The sequence below is a fragment of the Crocuta crocuta genome, unplaced genomic scaffold, assembly GCF_008692635.1.
Source record: "Crocuta crocuta isolate KB4526 unplaced genomic scaffold, BGI_CrCroc_1.0 scaffold176, whole genome shotgun sequence".
Classification (NCBI taxonomy): Eukaryota; Metazoa; Chordata; class Mammalia; order Carnivora; family Hyaenidae; genus Crocuta; species Crocuta crocuta.
Window position 1 is genome coordinate 6357209 of NW_027531905.1, and position 20695 is coordinate 6377903.

Below are 20695 nucleotides of genomic sequence, written 5' to 3' on the forward strand. Positions count from 1 at the left end.
AATTGAGAGCAAATGTGTATAGTATGTGGCTATTTAGGTAAGAATAACTTATTTCTCAAGTTATTTAGTATAATGGCAAGGTCAACTCGATAACTCCAAGAACCCAAAGAAAATAATATCTTTAGTTGAGGTCTGCCATTTAGCTGGATTAGAAAAGGCAACTCTGCATTATTACTTTCAGTTCTCTAGAAGCTTCTACATATTTTCACAGCCATTCTTGAAAGTTTTCATTGGAAACCTAAATGCAGCATTCTCGGCATTCATTAAACCAAAATAAGTCAAATGTGTTAAAACATCCAAAGTTGCCCTCATGCATAAGATATAACTTACATCTTTTTATTATTACCATGGCATTAATATACTAATCCACTTTTACTTTGTTGCATGTAGGTAATACAGAGAATATATTTTCCTCATTATTAAAAACTACTTTAAATTTCAGGTTAAAGTCTTAATTATACTGTACCAAATTTTGATCAGAGGGAATGTCAAAATGGCTAAATGGTATCTGACCACATCCATCCAGATATTACTTGTGAATCTTAGTTAAGTCACTACTCATGGGAGAGGTGTTGACTCATTTTTGGCTTTATAAATAAGAGAATATATGTACAAATGGAGACTCATGTCCTACATGTAAAAGTCAAGCTCAAAAATGAAAAAAAATTAACTTTCCTTTGTAAAAAGTACCTAACTCCAACGTACTCTTTCTCTAAGCGACTGGAGAGCTAGCGATCATTCGTAAAGTACAGAGTAAATGATGTGCAAGCAAGAACTTGCCCATGGGTGCTTACACCAACAGATCATACATATGAAGTGGGTCAGTTTAAAAACACATCACTTAAAGTAGCCTTTGTGAAGCAAACCCACCAGACATCTCTAGGTCACATATTATGGCAACTCTTGAGGACCCATGAGATTCAAATGATTAAGGCAGGGCAGAAACAAAACACTAATGTATCAGGGAACCCCATGCCTGTTTGGATAGATAGTCAACAGTTACATTTTTGTTAAAAGTGTCTGAAGTACTGGAAATCTTTTAAACATACAATTTACCTCACGAAAATATTTCTATTCTGCTATGTGGTCATTCATGTACTGGAAATACTGTAAAGAAAAGACGAAAGTCCAGATTAAAATAAAACCTGAATGATTTGATCTAATTACGCAGTGGTTAGGACAGGTACACAAAATAAATACAAGTGGGTTCTTCTGGAGTTAGTTTTGATGGTGGAGCACCCTATGACACTTGTGTATCTGTAAATCAGCAATGGATGGATGGAGTCTGGCAACATGCACACAGTCATAATCACACAATATATAATGTAATTCAATCACAGGATAAGTATCAATAAAAAATATTAAAACATCAACATTCACCCATTAATTGATTATATGGAATAAATTAAACTAAGCCAGTCACATATTTCTCTTCATTCTTGTCATGGTTTTATTTAATGTATACACACAGTATAATACTTTCCTAATGCTCTCAAAATGCTACAATAAAAATGAAATGAAGGCTTTGCATTACAGCTGTGGACAAAAACGTCAACACTGTTGATGTGTGAAAACACAGTTTCTTTGTTCTTTAGCATCAGTGCACAGGGTATGGCTCCAAGTGGTATGCAACTTAGGACAGGAAAAAGATACGGTGGCTTGTGAAATGTATCCTCTGTTCATCATTGGCACAAATCAAAGAAGGAATTTTTACTGTCCTTGGTACCTTTATGGGTCTCTCCCCTAAAGGCAGATAATGTTATACATATATGCCTTCAGGATTAAAACCAGATGAGATAGGATTCTGTAGAATACGGAGATTACTGGGGAGCTGCCGAGAGGAACCAGGCCGCTTCAGGGACCCGGACTGGAATGGTGTCTCTACACAGAAAACAAAGAAAGCCATTTTGTGGACTCAGCAGCTTGAAGGACTTAGCAATATGAAAAATTAGATCTTTTCCTGCCTCAAGAGCCAACTAACATTACGCTGTACAACTGCAGTCCCCTGTGGGGTCTGGGGTAAGAGGAGAGTGCTAACTCTTCTTGACCCTCTCAGTTGATGAAAACAGTTTTCAGTGGTTTCAACAGTTAATGATCTTTGTAAAAAGGTGAGCACGTTGCTTCTCTTTCTTGGTTGTTCTGATGATATGGATCTTTTAAATAGCAGCACAAGTTATTAATAATAAAGACTTTTAGGAGGGGAAGAAGGGGCGTCAGGAACAGAAGCTAAAACTCAACAGTTTATGACTCAGACATCAGGAAAAAGTTTCTTAAAGAAGCAGTTTAAAACAAATGATAGAAGATTTGGGGATTACATGCTTATCTAAGTAAATAAATAGCCTAAATATTATTGATTTCCCCCAGAAACAGGAAGTACATCAATTTCTTTTTTAAGTGGCCCAAGCTTAGAGTGGCAGGATAACATTTTAGCTGAACACAAGTAGTTTATTCAGTCAACTGGTGAGAATAAAGGAAAAAAGCAGAGTTCTCAACACCTTACCCCTTTCTATGTCTGCATGTGAGGCCTCTACTTCGATGGGCTCCGCTGGCAAAACGGTAACTTTTGTCCCTGTCTGTTGGATAAACTGCTGGAGATTGACTTGCCGCAGCTCTTTAGTCAGCTGCTCCAGTTCTTGTTCTTTGTCCTAGATGCAAGTGAAAATTTTTCTTTTTATTGGAGGAGTCACTACTGGCCAGCTAAAGACATCCTGGTGATAGTCCATCTGCTTACAGGGGCTGTGTGTGCGATACTCGCTAGCACAAGAACGTGGTCCACAAATCTGGTTAATACTGATAAAATAGGCTAAAAAGAGGTCATTTTTGTTCTATGGCACAGGTCAAAAAATAAGCAAATAAAGGACAAGAAGTTATTTAGTCTGTCCTTTTAAATGTGATGCTTTCCTCTGTTAGGAATTCAGTGGGTACCTGATGAAATAAATATGTCTATAGACTTTCATCAATAAATACCGGTTTCCATCCATCCCAGTGTTTATAGCAATCTTGCTGTAAGTTGTTCACAATGAAATTTCCCTGTTATTTACTTCAAAACTGACTGTAAAATTCATAGTCATTTGGTCCGTGAGAGTCAGAAAAGTTCTTGTCTGGTGGACTGTTTAAATGTTCATGGGCTCCATTATTGAGATTTGTATTAGAGCATGAGGAAAGCAAAGTTCCCACAAGATTTTCAATGTGGGGTTCTTAAATCCTTGGCAAAGACAGATCTGAGAACCGAAGATCCTTAAAGAAAGGAGATCAAGTTTGGATAGCCAGAAACCTCAAAAAGCAAGTAGAGGAATTCTATTATTTAAATGGATGAAGTTCTCTCTCTCTTTCTCTCCTTTACTGCCCTACAGGGAAAAGTGGCAAGGACTCGCCTTGGTGGAGTGTGTTGGATGAATCTGGCAGGGGTCGGGGAGATACCAGAAATGAGTGGTTGTTTCCTCCACTTACCTTGAGCATAGCGGGTACTTGGAGATATGTTAGTTTGATTAAGAGATACTTTTCAATGGGTAGTGAGATTTACTAGCACTAACTGCCATAAAATTAGCGTTTCCTGTAAATAATAGCAAAGGCAACACAACTTCCAATTGTACGCTTTTTAAGGGTCAAAGTGAATCCAAATACCAGAATACCGACAAATCAGAGGGTTAACAACTTTCCACTGCATGAGAAATTCTCAATTTTCAAAATTTTGGTGGTAGTTTTATTTCTCACTATGGTTAGTGGCAGAGAAAGGAAATCATGAAAGTTCTTCCTGAAAGCTCAGCTTTCTCTGCTGGTAAAACTGTTCATATTCTAGGGTGTGTCTTCTCAAGCTTCCATGTGCACAGGCACTATTTGGAGATCGTATTACAAATACAGATTCTGAATTTTTAACAAGTGTGTCCTGAACTTCATGGATCACTCTAAACAGCAAGCTTCTAAACCAGCACTGATCAATACAGCAACACCTAGACATGTGCCACAGAGCACTTGAAACGTGGCCAAATATAACAAAACTCAGAAATTAAATTTATTTAATATTTTAACTATTATTTATATTTAATACCTCTCTGTAATTCTCCTAACATCACCACATTTTCTTTTCAAGAATGGGTGTCTAAGAAATTTAAGTTGAGTAATCAGCATCTAATGACAAAACATAAATATTCTTGTATGTGAACCAGAGAGCAGAGAATCAGAGAGGAATCTCTGTGTCCCTCTTCTCAGGAAAGCAAAGGAGAATAAGTAAGTGGAGAGAGGAAGGGAACTATTTACATCTCAGAAAGATGGGGTTAGCAACAACGGATAAATAATAGATAAGCAGTTAAGTAGCCATACAATCCTTGGCAAACCAATCTGCAGTAATCTCTTTTGGCACTGGTTTCCTTATCTCTAAAGGAGTGAAGGTCAGATTCACTATCTCATCATTAGTGTCCATCCAGCTCTGAGGTTCTAGTCTCTGTATCCAATTACCTAATGTTACAACTGCCACACAGTAAGAAACCTCTTTCCATAGAGCAAGGATCCATGTGGCCTTAGCTCTCATCTTAGCCTTGTCATAAGTCTGACATCTTAGCCTTGTCATAAGTCAGACATTCTAAGAAACTGATAAACCGACGTAGGTTGCTAATTTTAAATATAAGAGAAAATGGACAATCATTAAGGAAAATGCCAAGAATATATTAATTCTTTTAAACAGACGAAACTTCCTTTTTATAAAAATGTTCTTACCTGTAATCGTTTGGTGGCTTGTCCAAGAGATCTTTCTACAGCCTTAATGCCATTTTCCAGCCTCAGGCTCTGTTGACCTTGAATGTCAATTTCTCCTTTGACCTTCCCAATCTTTCCTTTAACCTCTTCTTCATTGACTTGTGCCTCCTGAACTTCCCGTTGTAATTTTTCTGCTTCAAGACCGCTTTCCATAGTCTGGATCTGAGCCAAATAGTCCTTTAATTTGCTCTCACATTCTGTTATTTTCTGTCTTATTTCTTGAAGTTGATCCTTCAGCTGTTTTTCATTTTCCTGTTCAATCTGTAATTCATTTTCCCAAAATTCTTCCTCTTCAATTTCTACATCATTTCTTTTGATCTTTTGCTCCAGGCGGACAATTTCCTCTTCAAGGTTAGAATTATATTTTTGCTCCCAAAATTGTATTTCGATTTCATTTGATTCTAGCTCTTTCTCAATGGATTGAAGCTTCTCTGTCTGCAACCGAATCAGTTTCTTTAACTCATCTGCTGTTGTTTTGCAGTTATTCAGCACCTTTTGCTTAAATTCAGTTTCTTTACCCTTTCCAAAAATGTCCATTAACCCTTTGGCACCTCCTGTAAATGTTAATGATTTCCTTTTAGGTTCCCGCCTTTTGATGGACTTGTCGATCTGTGGCCTCAGTTTGGCTAAGGGGGGCAAACTCTGCCTGTATAAAGTTCTTTCGGGAATTCGAGCCACACTGTCTGAAGTGGGTCGCTCACTAAGGGATGGCCCAGTTCGCCGTAAAATTAGTTGTACATCACTAGCATACTGCCCCCATTTATTTAAGGATATGATAGGATTTTCATGAGGCGCTAAGTGTCTTTCAGTATCTCTCCATTTTTCTATAAGAGTGTACCTTCCAGTTCGACCTAGATAAAAAAAAGATAAGAACACTGTCAAAGTGGCATATGCAATAGCTAAAATAATGCTACAGAGGACACTATTAACTGTGTCTTCTTGATTAGCATCAAAGTCTAGTACATGCTGCTTTTAAAACTTCCCTTGAAGGTATGTTAATGGCATAGAATTATGGGATGTGAGTTACATATACCCTTCAGATTTGTTTAGAAATTCAACTTCACACTTTAAACCTCAGGGAGACTTTTACACTCTTATCAAATGCCTGATTGCCTAGACTTTCCTGTGTGGGACAAGACTTCTAGAAAAAAACAAAGGATGACAGTGGAATGCCCCACTGGAAGCCATCAGGGCCTGGCTGCAGGAACTAGGTAGAACTTTGAGACTGGAATACATTTCCTCTTTGTGAATTCCTATGCTTTCTCTCTGCACATTAGAACTTGGGAAAGTTGAAGGCCCCATTTCTCTCCTGAAAGGAGATATTGAGCCAGTAGACAACATGCTATACAGGCCTTTCCTCTGTTTCTGCATAAGGGCTTGGCCATCCCATAGCTCACACTGCTGGTATCATTCTGCACACCTGTGGCAAATAAAAATCACTTCAGTGAAAACAACCCTTCAAAATAATTTTGTATAAAAATAGGGGCCAGAAGAGAAGTCTACAGTTTTGATAGCTGTAGCTTCGAAGCTGGTTAAAAACATTTTAAAGGGAAAAATATTAAAACATAAAAACAGTGAAGTCATATTTAAATAGAAATACTGAACCTAACTAGTAATTACAGAAGATAAAATTTCAGAAGACAGTATAATATTATAACTTGAACATACTTCCTAAACATTTTCATTTAAGGTGGGTGGGTCAGATGGATTATATTTTGTTAAAAGTGTCCACTACATACCTGAAACTAATATAAATGTTACATGTCAATTAAATCTTAATAAAAAGGTATCCATTACTAATTAACATTATTACAAGGAAGAAAAACCCTGATCCTGTCATCTAGCAATTATAATACTGGTCCATACAGCTATTGATTTATCATCACATACACATATTCTCCTTTAAGGAAACTGAATTTTGGGTACAGCTGCAAAGTTGTAGCTTGGGAGGCAAACAGACTGGAGTTTTAATCCTGGGTTGGTTTTTTTTTTCTTGAGAGAGACAGAGACAGGGACAGAGAGAGAGAGAAAGAGAAGGAGGAGAAGGAGAGGGAGAGGAAGAGGGAGAAGGAGAGAGAGAATCTTAAGCAGGCTTCATGCCCAGCATGGCATCCAACATGGGGCTCCATCTCACCACCATAAGATCATGACCCGGGCCAAAATCAAGAGTCTGAGCCACTCAGGCACCCCAATCTACACTTTAATTAGCTACTGCATAAATAGCATAACCTCACTTCTAAAATGGAGACAACAGCAATACCTCACAGGTTCTGAGAGTCAGCGTCAGACATAATAAGCACCTACCACATTGCTTGGCCCATGGCAGGCATTCAAAACATGGTAGCCATTATTAATTTAAAATACTGTTATTCACATAACAAAAGAGCTGACCAGAGACCTCTTAAAAATTATGTGACATGACAATAATCTGACTTAAAATCCTTTAGCAACTTTCAACAACTCTCAACTATATAGAGCTGGAAAGAGCAAAAAGACTCTGGAGTCAGAAGGCCTGTGTTCAGGTTTGGCTCTGTCATCTACTTAAATGATTTGCATAATGCATTAAATTTCCTTCGGCTTCAGTTTCCTCATCTAAAGGGTGAGAATAGTATTTTCTTACTGACACTGTTGTGAGTCAAATGAGATGCAAAATATAAAAATGTTTTCTAAAATTGAAAAGTTCTCTACAAATGTTAGTTGTTACTATTATCAAAATGCCAGGGCAAACAAGGGGAATGAAGAAGAAAGCCTTAGTACAGTGGATTGGCTTCTTGGAGTAAAAATGTTTCTAGTGATTTTCAGGTTAAAAATTACTATAATTACTCCAAGAAAAAACCACATGACAAATCTGCAAGGTTAAAACTGTTCCACATGTACACACTGCTTCAAAGATCACAGCACTCGGTGTTCTTGGCTTTGCTGCCTGTCAACTACTTTTAGAATCTCTCTCTTATCTGGAGCTCTGTGTCCTCATCAGTAATGTGAGGGGTTAGACTAGAAACAGCAGAGCCCTCTCTAATTCTACCAGGCCAATGAAGCATCTTTACAAAGAAAACAGAATCATTACATTATACAAGTTATATTAACAATTTTAAAGACCCTAATTTACTCATAATTAAATATGAAGCTAATTTTTCCAATGGTTAATGGTAATGCTGCCCTATGAGAATGTCTTGGTAGAAGATTATTTAGAATTGCTTTTAATGCCAGTTTTCCCTTTTTGTCAAATGATGCATATTTATTGCAGTTAGGCAAAAAGAAAAAAATTCTTTCCAGCAATATAAAAAAGCTTTTATAAAATGTAAATGAATCACTTTATTTTATTATAAAAATTAGGCTTTAGATAGGCTGTGTAACAGTTAAATCCCATAATCATTATTTTTAATACTATACTTGGAAAGGCCCTAAAAATCCTATTTCATTTGGATAGATCCAAATTCCTCCTGCAAAACTCCTTTCAATGTATTTTATTAAATGGATACACTGAGTTGTACCTTGCATGCCATCTTGATATACTCCTAAAACTAACACAAAGGAATAGCTACACTCCTACCTACCTACCTACCTGTAGCATTTATAGATTAGGCTGTTTTGGCTATATAGAAATATGTGCCACAATAATGAACAGCAAATAAAATACTGATTGTACTTTTGAATAGATGAAGCAATTGAGTGTATTCCTAAGGATCATTAATTTCATATAATAAGGAAAATCACATGAAGAGACTTTAATGTGTTGGTGGAATCTCACTAGATGATTTGCATAAATTAAAAGGAAATATGATAACAGATTATTCTTACCTAAGTTAAAGCAGAATAGTATGTAAAATTAAGGTTTTGAAAATATACACCAAAACTCAAATATTCAAATATGAGTCACTCAGAAACATCATGCCCTTATTTCAACCACTCTTTTCATGGTGCAATCATTTTACACAATTTTAGAAAATTTCTCCAGAAATTTCCTAAGTAGAGCCAAATAACAAAATCACGATTTAAAAGTCCCATCTTGGGGCGCCTGGGTGGCTTAGTCGGTTAAGCGTCCGACTTTCGCTTAGGTCATGATCTCGCGGTCCGTGGGTTCGAGCCCCGCGTCGGGCCCTGTGCTGACTGCCAGCTCAGAGCCTGGAGCCTGTTTCAGTCTGTGACTCCCTCTCTCTCTGACCCTCCCCTGCTCACGCTGTCTCTCTCTCTCTCCTAGAAATAAATAAAACATTAAAAAAAAAAATTAAAAAAAAAAATAAAAGTCCCATCTTGTTATTTAGTAAACAAATATATATAGAATATCAAATATCTGTCAGAAATTGCGTCAGGCCCTAGGGATATAAATTCTCTTGAACACCTTGATCATCAACCCTCTTTCTAAGTATTAGTTATAAGTGACATTTAGTTTTTCCTTCAGTTTCACATCATTCTAACCCCAAAGATGAATACTATACACTATTCAAAAAAACATAACAGAGAGTTGGCATTTATTGCTTATGAAATTAATGTTAACAAATCTTCCTGTTTGGATATATTAGAAGTAATATCAGTAAACTTATTGTTTATCATGAATCCTACCCCCCTGAATTTTTCCAATAACAGATACTTTTTGCTCCTTAAGCTATATAAACATTTTGGATTCTTATATAGACTGTAGTTAACATAACCAATCATTCTTCTAATGACTTAGAATCTTACAAGGAATGTCTCTGTAAAAGAAATTGCATTGTATCATTTTATAGTCTGTTAAATGCTTTTGACGCTGACATATATATATTATATATATATACACACACATATATTTATATAAATCAAAGATATATAAAATATATAAAAATATATCTTATATACAGGCTTAATTCGTTTTGTGAGATAAATAGTATCGATATTATGATCCTCAACTTTCCAGTGAAGAAATCAAAGCTTAAAGAATTTAAAGCAATTTATCAATCACATACAAATACTCTAGAAATTTATCAATGGGTTTTCTATAAGTCCTAAGTGTGGCTATTAAGATAATTTTAACCATAGAATATTTAATTTATAACTATAGTGATACAATGTAAATATCTCTGAGCATAATCTGCTGGTCAGCTATAGACAACCCATAGTGAAGTCATGCACAGTATATTTTCCCAGAGTGTTTATGAGAATATCATGTAATCTATTTATTATATAATATCATAGAACCACTGCACATTAATTTAGAAACTATTTAGGATTATATGATAAGCTTACTACTATTAAAAATAAAACATAAAATTTACTGATTTCACAATGATTAAAATTTATTATGCCTATATTTGCTAGGCACTATGTTGCTTACTTTGCATAAATACTATTAACCAAATAACATAACGTTTATCACTGTAGTGCTCCCTTTGGCAGCACATATACCAAAATTGGACAATAGAGAGAAAATTAGCATGGCCCCTGCACAAGGGTGACATGCAAAATCATGAAGCATCCCTTATTTTTACAAGCATGAATCCTACAAAGAACACAATGACTCTAAACCCATATTTTTCAATAATAACACTGAATGTAAATGGGCTGAATGCTCCAATCAAAAGACATAGGGTAGCAGAATGGATAAAAAAACAAAATCCATCTATTTGCTGTCTAGAAGAGACTCATTTTAGACGTGAGGACACCTTCAGATTGAAAGTAAGGGGATGGAGAAATATCTATCATGCTACTGGAAGTCAAAAGAAAGCCAGAGTAGCCATACTTATATCAGACAAACTGGACTTTAAAATAAAGGCAGTAACAAGTGATGAAGAAGGGCATTATATAATAATTACACAGTCTATCCAACAGGAAGAGCTGTTTTCAGAATAAAAACAAAAAACAGTTGAACAGATCAATGAAACCAAGAGTTGGTTTTTTGAAAAAATAAAGTTGATAAACCTCTAGTTAGGCTTCTCAAAAAGAAAAGAGAGAGCACCCGAACAGACAAAATCATGAATGAAAATGGATTTACTAAACCAATACCTCAGAAATATAAGCAATTATCAGGGAATACTATGAAAAATTATATGCCAACAAACTGGACAACTTAGAAGAAATGGACAAATTCCTAAACACACACACACTACCAAAATTCACACAGGAAGAANACAAGATACTTGCAAATAGAATTCAACAGCACATAAAAAGAATTATCCACCATGATCAAGTGGGATTCATTCCTGGGTCACAGGGCTGGTTCAATACTCACATATCAATCAATGTGATACACCACATTATTAAAAGAAAAGATAAAAACCATATGATCCTGTCAATAGATGCAGAAAAAGCATTTGACAAAATACAGCATCCCTTCTTAATAAAGACTCTAGAGAAAGTNTTCACTTTTTGCAGATGACATGATACTCTACATAGAAAACCTGACAGACTCCACCAGAAGCCTACTAGAACTGATCCATGAAGTCGGCAAAGTTGCAGGGTACAAAATCAACATACAGAAATCAGTTGCATTTTTATACACTAATAATAAAACAACAGAAAGAGAAATCAAGAAACTGATCCCATTTGAAACTGCACAAATAACCATAAAATACCTAGGAATAAACCTAACTAAAGATATAAAAGATCTGTATGATGAAAACTACAGAAAACTTATGAAGGAAACTGAAGAAGACACAAAGAAATGGAAAAACATTCCATGCTCATGGATCAGAAGAATAAATATTGTTAAAATGTCACTACTACCCAAAGCAATCTACACATTCAATGCAACCTCAATCAAAATTGCTCCAGCATTCTTCTCAAAGCCAGAACAAACTATCCTAAAATTTGTATGGAACCACAAAAGACCCCGAATAGCCAAAGTAATATTGAAGAAGAAAGCCAAAATGAGAGGCATCACCATCCCAGACTTTAGCCTCTACTCCAAAGCTGTCATCATCAAGACACTATGGTAATGGCACAAAAGCAGACACATAGACCAATGGAATAGAATAGAGAACTCAGAGTTGGACCCACAAATCTATGGCCAACTAATCTTTGACAAAGTGGGAAAGAGAATCCAATGGACAAAAGACAGCCTCTTTAACTGATGATGTGGGGAGAACTGGGCAGCAGCATGCAGAAGAATGAAACTAGACCACTTTCTCATACCATACTCAAAAATAAACTCAAAATGGATCAAGGACCTGAATGTGAGACAGAAAACCATCAAAACCCTAGAGAAGAAAGCAGGAAACAATCTCCTTGACCTCAGCCACAGCAATTTCTTACTTGATACATCCCCAAAGGCAAGGGAGTCAAGAGCAAAAATGAACTCTTGGGACCTCATCAAGATACAAAGCTTCTACAAAGCTTCTTCACTGTAAAGGAAACAATCAAAATAACTAATAGGCGACTGACAGAATGGGAAAGGATAGTTGCAAATGACATATCAGATAAAGGGCTAGTATCCAAAATCTATAAGGAACTCACCAAACTCCACACCCGAAAAACAAATAATCCAATGAAGAAATGGGCAGAAGACGTGAACAGACACTTCTCCAAAAAGGACATCCAGATGGCCAAGAGACACATGAAACGATGCTCAGTGTCCCTCCTCATCAGGGAAATACAAATCAAAGCACACTGAGATACCATCTCATGCCTGTCAGAGTGGCTAAAATGAGCAAATCAGGAGACTACAGATGCTGGCGAAGATGTGAAGAAACGGGCACCCTCCTACACTGTTGGTGGGAATGTAAACTGGTACAGCCCCTCTGGAAAACAGTGTGGAGGTCCCTCAAAAAATTAACAGTAGAACTCCCCTATGACCTAGCAATAGCACTACTAGGAATTTACCCAAGCGATACAGGAATGCTGATGCATAGGGGCACATGTACCCCAATGTTCATAGCAGCACTCTCAACAATAGCCAAATCATGGAAAGAGCCTAAATGTCCATCAAACGATTAATGGATCAAGAAGATGTGGTTTATCTATACAATGGAATACTACATGGCAATGAGGAAGAATGAAATCTGTAGCCATTTGTAGCAACATGGATAGAACTTGAGGGTGTTATGCTAAGCAAAATAAGTCAGGCAGAAAAAGACCGATACCACATGTTTTCACTTATAAGTGGAGCAGGAGGAACTTAACAGAGGACCATGGCAGGGGAGGGGGAGAAGGGGAAAAAATAGTTGGGCAGAGGGAGAGAGGCAAACCATGAGAGACTCTTGAATACTGAGAACAAACTGAGGGCTGATGGGGGTGGGGGAGAGGGGAAGGGGGTTGATGGGCATGCAGAAGGGCACTTGTTGGGATGAGTACTCGGTGTTATATGGAAACCAGCTTGACAATAAACTATTTAAGAAAAAAAAATGAAAAAACCAAAACCATTTATCACTGTAGACCATTAAGATTTGGGGAACTTTTTATTAATGTAGCATAATCTAACCCATCCTGACTGATGCATGCTATGAATTACCTGTATTCACATTCATTAAAATAATCTTTATGGATGTAGAAAATATAGAAAGTCCTTTAGAATTATGAATGATTCCCCTACAGCTATAAATATCAAAATTATAAAAGATAAACATGGCTACAAAAAAGCAGTATATTTTACTATTAAAAACTTCTATTTCTTGTTTCAATACGATTCAGTCAATAACTATATTTTTTAACAAATGTCCACTGAGATTATAGGAGGTGTAACCAAAACAGTATAATAGAGGTTAAGGGCAGGGTTGTTGAATCAAGACTCCTGGTTTGGGCGCGACTGTGTGGCTCAGTTGGGTAAGCGTCTGAATTTGGCTCTAGTCATGATTTCATGGTTTGTGGGTTTGAGCCCCAAGTCGGGTTCTGTGCTGACAGCCAGCTCAGATCCTGGAGCCTGTTTCTAATTCTGTGTCTCCCTCTCTCTCTGACCCTCCCCTGCTCACATTGTCTCTCTTTCTCTCAGAAAAACAACAACAACAACAAAACATTAAAAAAAAACAAAAAACAACTCCTGGTTTGAATCCCAGTACCCTCTTACTGGCCTTAGGAGCTTGGACAAGTTATCTGGTATCTCAGTGCCTTAGCTTGAACATCTATAGAGATAATAACAGGGCTTTCCTCCTAAGACTTGTGAGCATTAAATGGAAAATTTAATTCACAATCCAGTAAATGAAAAATAAGACTTTAAAACTATCAAGAATTATGGAGCATGAAATCTTTATTTTAAACTCATCTAGAGGTACATAATAGGAATGATTATAGTGATTACTTATAGGAGGTAGGATCCTGAGTTATTTTTTAAATTTTCTTTGTATTTTACTAAATTTCAAAAAAGTCTACAATGAATGGTATTACTTTGTAAAGAGATGTAAAATGGATAAATTTGTAAATTTCTAAAATTGATAACTTATGCATGAAATTAAGAGTTAAATGTGACCATATAAGATATTATTTTCCTTATCTTCTAAAGGATCATATAATCTTAGAAATGGATAAGACATTAGGTGGTCACCTAATTCAGTCTGTAATTTATAGAAAAATTTAAAAAATTCACTCAGTAATTCACACATACGTATTGAGTGTCTACTATTTAGGCATGGCTTTAAGTTATCAGAATAGGCAATAACAAAACAGTAGCAGGCAATATATAGCACACAAGTAAACGTAGGTCTACTATCCTTTATCCAACAGCTTTAAGGCCAGATATGCTGGAAATTCGGAACTTTTTGTATTTTAGAAAGGTAACGTAGTGCTATCCCTATAGGTCTATAATCAAACATATTAAAATTTATGAAGTAAAATGTATCAACATTAATATCAAATGGAATAACTATAAATTAAAAACAGCCTCATATCGATTCAGAATAGTTTTTACCACCAAATGAGTTCAAGACATTCCAGGTATGGCTACCAAATGAAATATGATATGCTTCAGGCTTTCAGAAATGTTTGTATTTAAAAATGTGTATATGGTCTATGTATGTGGCCTATTTGTAATATGTCAGGAGGGGTAAGTGCTATAGAGAAAACTAGAGTATGGCAGATGAAGAGTATGTGAATGTGTGTGCATGTGTGTATGGATACGTGGTCAGGGACATCTTCTGTGGGAAGATTTTTAAGCAGAGATCCAAGGAAATGAATTTTGAAGATATCTGGGTGCAAAGTATTCTCAGCAGAGAAAAGAACAGATGCAAATACCGAGGCAGAAATATCTTTGGTATTAAGTGAGAGGGGACAATTAAAATAAGTGGTAGGAAATGAGGTTAGATTGGTGAGAGGGTAAAGTAGAGATTCATAGGGTCTTGAAGACGGCTGTATAGACTTACACACATACACATGCACACACAATGTAACATTACTCAGTCAAAAACAAGAATGAAATCTTGCCATATGCAACAGCATGGATGAAGCTACAAAGTATTATACTAAGGGAAAAAAGTCAGTCAATGAAAGACAGATGCCATATGATTTCACTCATATGTGGAATTTAAGAAACAAAACAAAGGAGCATGGATTGGGGGGGAAGCGGGAGGGACAAACCAAGAAAAACTCTCTTAAATATAGAGACCAAAGTGATGGTTATCAGAGGGGAGGTGGGTGAAGGGATGGGTGAAATAGGTGACGAAGATTAAGGAGGGCATTTGTTATGATGAGCACCAGGTGTTGTACATAAGTGTTAAATCACTAAAGTCTATGTGTGAAACTAATATTATACTGTATGTTAACTGGAATTTAAACAGAAACTTAAAGAAAGTATTACTTTAAAAGAAACACGGAACACCTGGGTGGTTCAGTCAGTTAAGCATTCAACTCCTGATGTCGGCTCAGGTCCTGATCTCACAGTTTGTGGGATCAAGCCCTGTGCTGGGCTCTGTACTGACAGTGTGGAGCCTGCTTGGGGTTCTTTGTTTCCTTCTCTCTCTGACTTTCCCCCACTTCTGTTTTCTCTCTCTCTCAAAAATAAATAAATAAACATTAAATAAAATAAATCTGTTAAGAATAAGCTGGAGGGGACCAAGATGATGCAGGGGAGAGGAGTTAGAAGGCTACAGCAAAAACCTATGTGAGAAATGATGGTTGCTTATATCAAGGTGTTAACAGTGACTGTGAAGAGAAACAAGATTCTGCATAGGTACTGAAGGTAGTACAGATAGGATTTGTTGATGGGTTGGTTGTAAGATAGAACAAAAAGAGAAAGATCGCATTAAAGTTGTAGGTCTAATCAATTAAAAGAGTTTTTTTCAATTTGTTGAGGTAAGAACAAAGAAGAAATGTGGGTGGGCAGTAGTTGAGATACAGAGCTTGGGTTCTGATATTTTAAGTCTGACATACCAATTAGTCATCTTCGAGAACTGTTTACTACAATATCCATGAACCACTAGCCACATATACATTTTAATTAAAAATTCATTTTCTCAGTTATACTAGCCACATCTCAAGTACTCAGTAGCTGCATGTGGCTAGTGGTTACTATACAACAGAGGACAGATACCATTATTATCCTTGCAGAAAGTTCTACTGGACAGCACTGTTTTAGAAACTATGTTTTACTGAATACTTACTTTAGGCAAAGCAATGGTGTAAGAAGAATAAACAAGCAGGATCCCTACTATAGGGGGACTTCCAGAGAAAAGAAGCATTAAATAGTTAAGCTAGAATTCAGTATAAAATGTGCTTGTTTGAAAACTGATCTTCATGGGGCAAATTATACAAAACAAGGCTTCCTAGGAACAGTTCACTGCACCTTGGACCCCAGCTCCAATCAATTTGTTTATATTAAATACTAACTCTGGCCCCAGTTGAAGGAGATCTGGTAACAAGATCACAAGAAGTGGGAACAGAGAAAAATTATAAATCTTTGGTACTTCAAATGGTACAAGGAAACAAAGGAGTGTGAATCAGAAAACTTTTCCCTCAGTCTCCTTGATTTCTTCCTCCTCTTTTCCTCTCTAATCTTTTGTTAGCCATACTTTACTTAAGTTCTAAGCTACTTGAGGGCAGAAATACATTCTTTTCATATTTCGGGAATAGTGTAAAAGCAAATGCATTTTCTGGACTATAACTTGAAACAGATGAATAGTCAACGGCTTTTTGTTTCACATACAGATTTGAGAAGCAGTTTGAATTGTGAAATAAGGGCATTTCTGGGACAGTTTACGGGAGAAACAAGATAATATATCTGAAATTGGGAATGTTTCAAAAAGCCCAAGATGTATACAGTGACCAAACACATAGCATGCTGCAGGCCAGTTTATCCACTTCATGCCACTTAAGTGTTTCAGTTGTTTTTATTTTGTTATTCTGTCTCATTATTCGACCACCTAGATATAACCTGTCAACGTAGTCACAGATCAGAGTAGAAAGGATTTCTTTCTATACTATTAGATGCATTCAACATCTTTTACCAATTTATGTTCTATTTTTAGCTATTTTCTAATCTGATTCAATTGATTAGCAGCACTGAGTCAGAAAATGTTTGCTGCCATATATATTTGCAGATTAGCAAGTTATGTAAATATTTTTATGTCCTGATGATTTCCTGAAAGTAATTCTAGCTATCCAAAAAATTCAATAAATCCTAATCAAGAATATATCTATAGTGTTTCCACCCCATGAGGGAAATATGTGGGTTTGAACCCAGGAAGGTATTCTACAAGTTGTTTCAGTATAAAGTTTTTAGAAGCATCTGCAGTTTGCTCTGTCAGTGCACACACTGCTAAGAGGATACCTAAACTTCTACTGTGTTAAACCACAGAAATTCTGGGGCTGTGTCACAGCACTAATATTCCCTAATTAATAAACCCCTTATTGTTTCTTACAGTGGAAATTAGGTCAAAATAATACTATAAAACTTTCATTTAGTGTTTAAACTCTGAATACCAATAACCCACATTACAATATGGATAAATATTTAAGTATGTACCAAAGCGTACAGCATTTGAAGCTGAGAAAATCTTACAGCAGAAGAGAAACAAGGATCAACAGTCCTCGGCTGGTTGCCAGTTGAGTCATCTCTCAGATGAATTCTGAATTTAATGAAGTATTTATGATACAGAAAAAGAGTTGTTTGGCCAAATTTCGAGAAATATAAAACCTTTACATTCAAGTTGTCAACTTTTCAAAACAGTCTGGACTGAGTTATTGAGAAAGCAAAAATGGGGGTAGATTTTAGTTAAACTTCTTTTTAGCTTGTTCACAAACAAGCACAGTACACTGTTTAGTTCAAATGGATGAACACACACCTGGCACATCTGGGCATTTTCTGTTTGAAATTCTGTGTAGAAAATTTGGCTACCATATGATACGCACAGATGCAGCTTACTGCACTCCTTAGCCACCCTGTAGAATACACTCATTTTCTTTTAAACTACTGCCCCTGGCTTGATTCTTTTGTTTTGAAATTTAAAAAAAAATTTTTTTTAATGTTCGTTTATTTTTGGGGAGAGAGAGAGCATGAACAGAGGAGGAGCAGAAAGAGAGGGAAACACAGAATCTGAAGCAGCCTCCAGGCTCTGAGCTGTCAGCACAGAGCCCGACGTGGGGCCCGAACCCATAAACCGCGAGATCATGACCTGAGCTGGAGTCGGACACCTAAAGGACTGAACCACCCAGGTGCCCCTGTTTTGAAATTTTTAACCATTTATTTATTTTTGAGAGACAGAGAGAAACAGAGTACGAATGGGGGAGGGGCAGAGAGAGAGGGAGACACAGAATCTGAAGCAGGCTACAGGCTCTGAGCTGTGAGCACAAAGCCTGATGCAGGGCTTGAACTCATGAACTGTGAGATCATGACCTGAGCCAAGGTCAGATACTTAACTGACTGAGCCACATAGGTGCCCCCCAACCCATGGCTTGGTTCTCAAATATAACAGAGAAAGTTGGATTTGACAATTGCAATTTTAGTTTTCGCTAAGCAGAAAAAAAAGCTGAATATTTTTATTCAAATAAATTATGTGAATTTTTCTGATTTGTTATTTCTTCTAATTAGTCATTGGAGTATATTTACAATCTCCCATTATGATAGTGGAGTATCAGTTTCTCTTTCCAGTGCCATTGGTTTTTATTTATATATGTGAGGCAATGTAATTTATAAATTAATTACAAATTATAAATAAATTTACAATCTTTTATTTTCTTTTGAGTTAAATCTTCTATATACTAATGTAAGTCTCTTTTTTGCTTGTAGTATCCTTGGTCTTAAAACTATTTTTTAAATATTAATATGCCTAAATGACTTTATTTTGGTTCGTATATATGTAATTGGGTCTTGAGACAAAATACCTGTCAGTTTCTATGTTTTATTTTCTTGTCTTTCAATTTTTCATTTATTTTTATTATGAAGTATAGCTGATATACAATGTTTTATCAGTTTCAGGAATATACATAGTGATTTGACAATTCTCTATTTTATGCAATGCTCATCACAATAAGTGTAGTTACCATCTGCCATCATACAATGTTCATATACTATTACTGACTACATTCCCTATGCTCTATTTTTCATCACTGTGACTTATTTATTTTTACTTGAAAGTTTGTACCCCTTAAGCTCCTTCATCTATTTTGCCAATCTCCACACCCTTCCTCTCTCGCAACCACCAGCGCGTTCTCTATTATTTATGAGTCTTTTTTAATTTGTTTTGTTTTTCAGATTCCACATTTAAGTGAAATCATTTGGTATCTGTCTTTCTCTGTCTGACTGATTTCAATAATAGCTTCTAGGTCTATCCAAACTGTTGCAAATGGCAAGATCTCATTCTTTTCTATGGCTGAGAATATTATGTTACATATATATGCTATATCTTCTTTACCCACTCATGTATTGACGGAGATTTAGATTGCTCCCATATCTTGGCTATTGTAAATAATTCTGCAACAAACATAGAGGCGCATTTATTTTTTCAAACTAGTGTTTTTGTTTTCTTTGGGCAAATACCCAGAAGTGGAATTACTGAATCATATGATATTTCTATTTTTAATTTTTTGAGGAAACTCCATGTTCTTTTTCATAGTTGCTGCACCAATTTACATTCTCCCAAGCAGTGCACAAAGGTTCCCTTTTTTGCCACATTTTCACCAACACTTGTTATTTCTTGTCTTTTTGATACTAACCATTCTGATAGGTGTGAGGTAATATCTTATTGTAATTCTGATTTGCGTTTCCCTGATGATTAGTGATGTTGAACAACTTTTTAGGTGTTTATGTCTGTTGGCTGTCTGTATGTCTTCTTTGGAAAAATGTCTATTCAGATCCTCTGCCCATTTTTAAGCAGTTCTTTGGTTTTATGGTGTTCAGTTGTATTTCTTAAGAAATTTTATATATTAACCCCTAATCAGATCTATCACTTGCAAATATCTTCTCCCATTCAGTAGGCTGTCTTTTTGTTGATGGCTTCTTTTGCAATGGAAAAGCTTTTTATCTTGGTGTAGTCCCAATACTTTTTTTTTTGCTTTTGTCTCCCTTGCCTGAGGATACATATCCATAAATATGTTGCCAAGACCAGTGTCCAAAGGATTACTGCCTGTTTTCTTTTAGGAGTTTTACGGTTTCAGGTCTCACATTTAGGTCTTTAACTTATCTTAGTGGGGGAAAATCCACCTTCAGCTTATTTTTGTGTGTGGTCTAAGAAAGTGCTGGTTTCATTTCGTTGCATGTAGCTATCCAGTTTTCCCAACACCATTTATTGAGGAGACCATCTTTTCTCCATTGTATATTCTTGCCTTCCTTGTCAGAGACTGACAGTGATTAGAGTACAGATCCAATGATCTATATGTCTAATGGTAACATACTGTTTTATTATAAGCTTCGTAGTATATCTTGAAATACGGGATTGTCAAACCTCCAGCTTTGTTGTTCCTTCTCCAGATTGCTTTAGCTATTCGAGGTCTCTTGTGCTTCTGTATGTATTTTAGAATTATTTGTTCTAGTTCTGAGAAAAGTAATATTTGTATTTTGATAGGGACTGCATTGAATCTATAAATGGCTTTGGATAGTATAGACACTTTA

General features: G+C 36.1%; 1 protein-coding gene and 1 non-coding gene across 12 annotated transcripts in view; one reads left to right on the forward strand and one right to left on the reverse strand.

The window, feature by feature from the left end:
- Positions 1–1422: 1422 nt before the first annotated feature.
- Positions 1423–20695, reverse strand: part of RASSF8 (Ras association domain family member 8) — a 124122-nt gene continuing 104849 nt past the window's right edge. For all 11 annotated transcript variants that reach the window (XM_077774506.1, XM_077774507.1, XM_077774511.1 and 8 more), the window contains 3 exons: positions 4714–5603; positions 2501–2645; positions 1423–1881 (listed from right to left, as the gene is read on the reverse strand). In XM_077774506.1, the coding sequence (XP_077630632.1) occupies positions 1760–1881; positions 2501–2645; positions 4714–5603 (1157 nt within the window). In that variant the 3' untranslated portion in view covers positions 1423–1759. The remainder of the gene's footprint in view (positions 1882–2500; positions 2646–4713; positions 5604–20695) is intronic.
- Positions 10110–10215, forward strand: LOC144240294 (U6 spliceosomal RNA). The gene has a single exon (XR_013337666.1). It is a non-coding gene; the product is annotated as a U6 spliceosomal RNA (small nuclear RNA).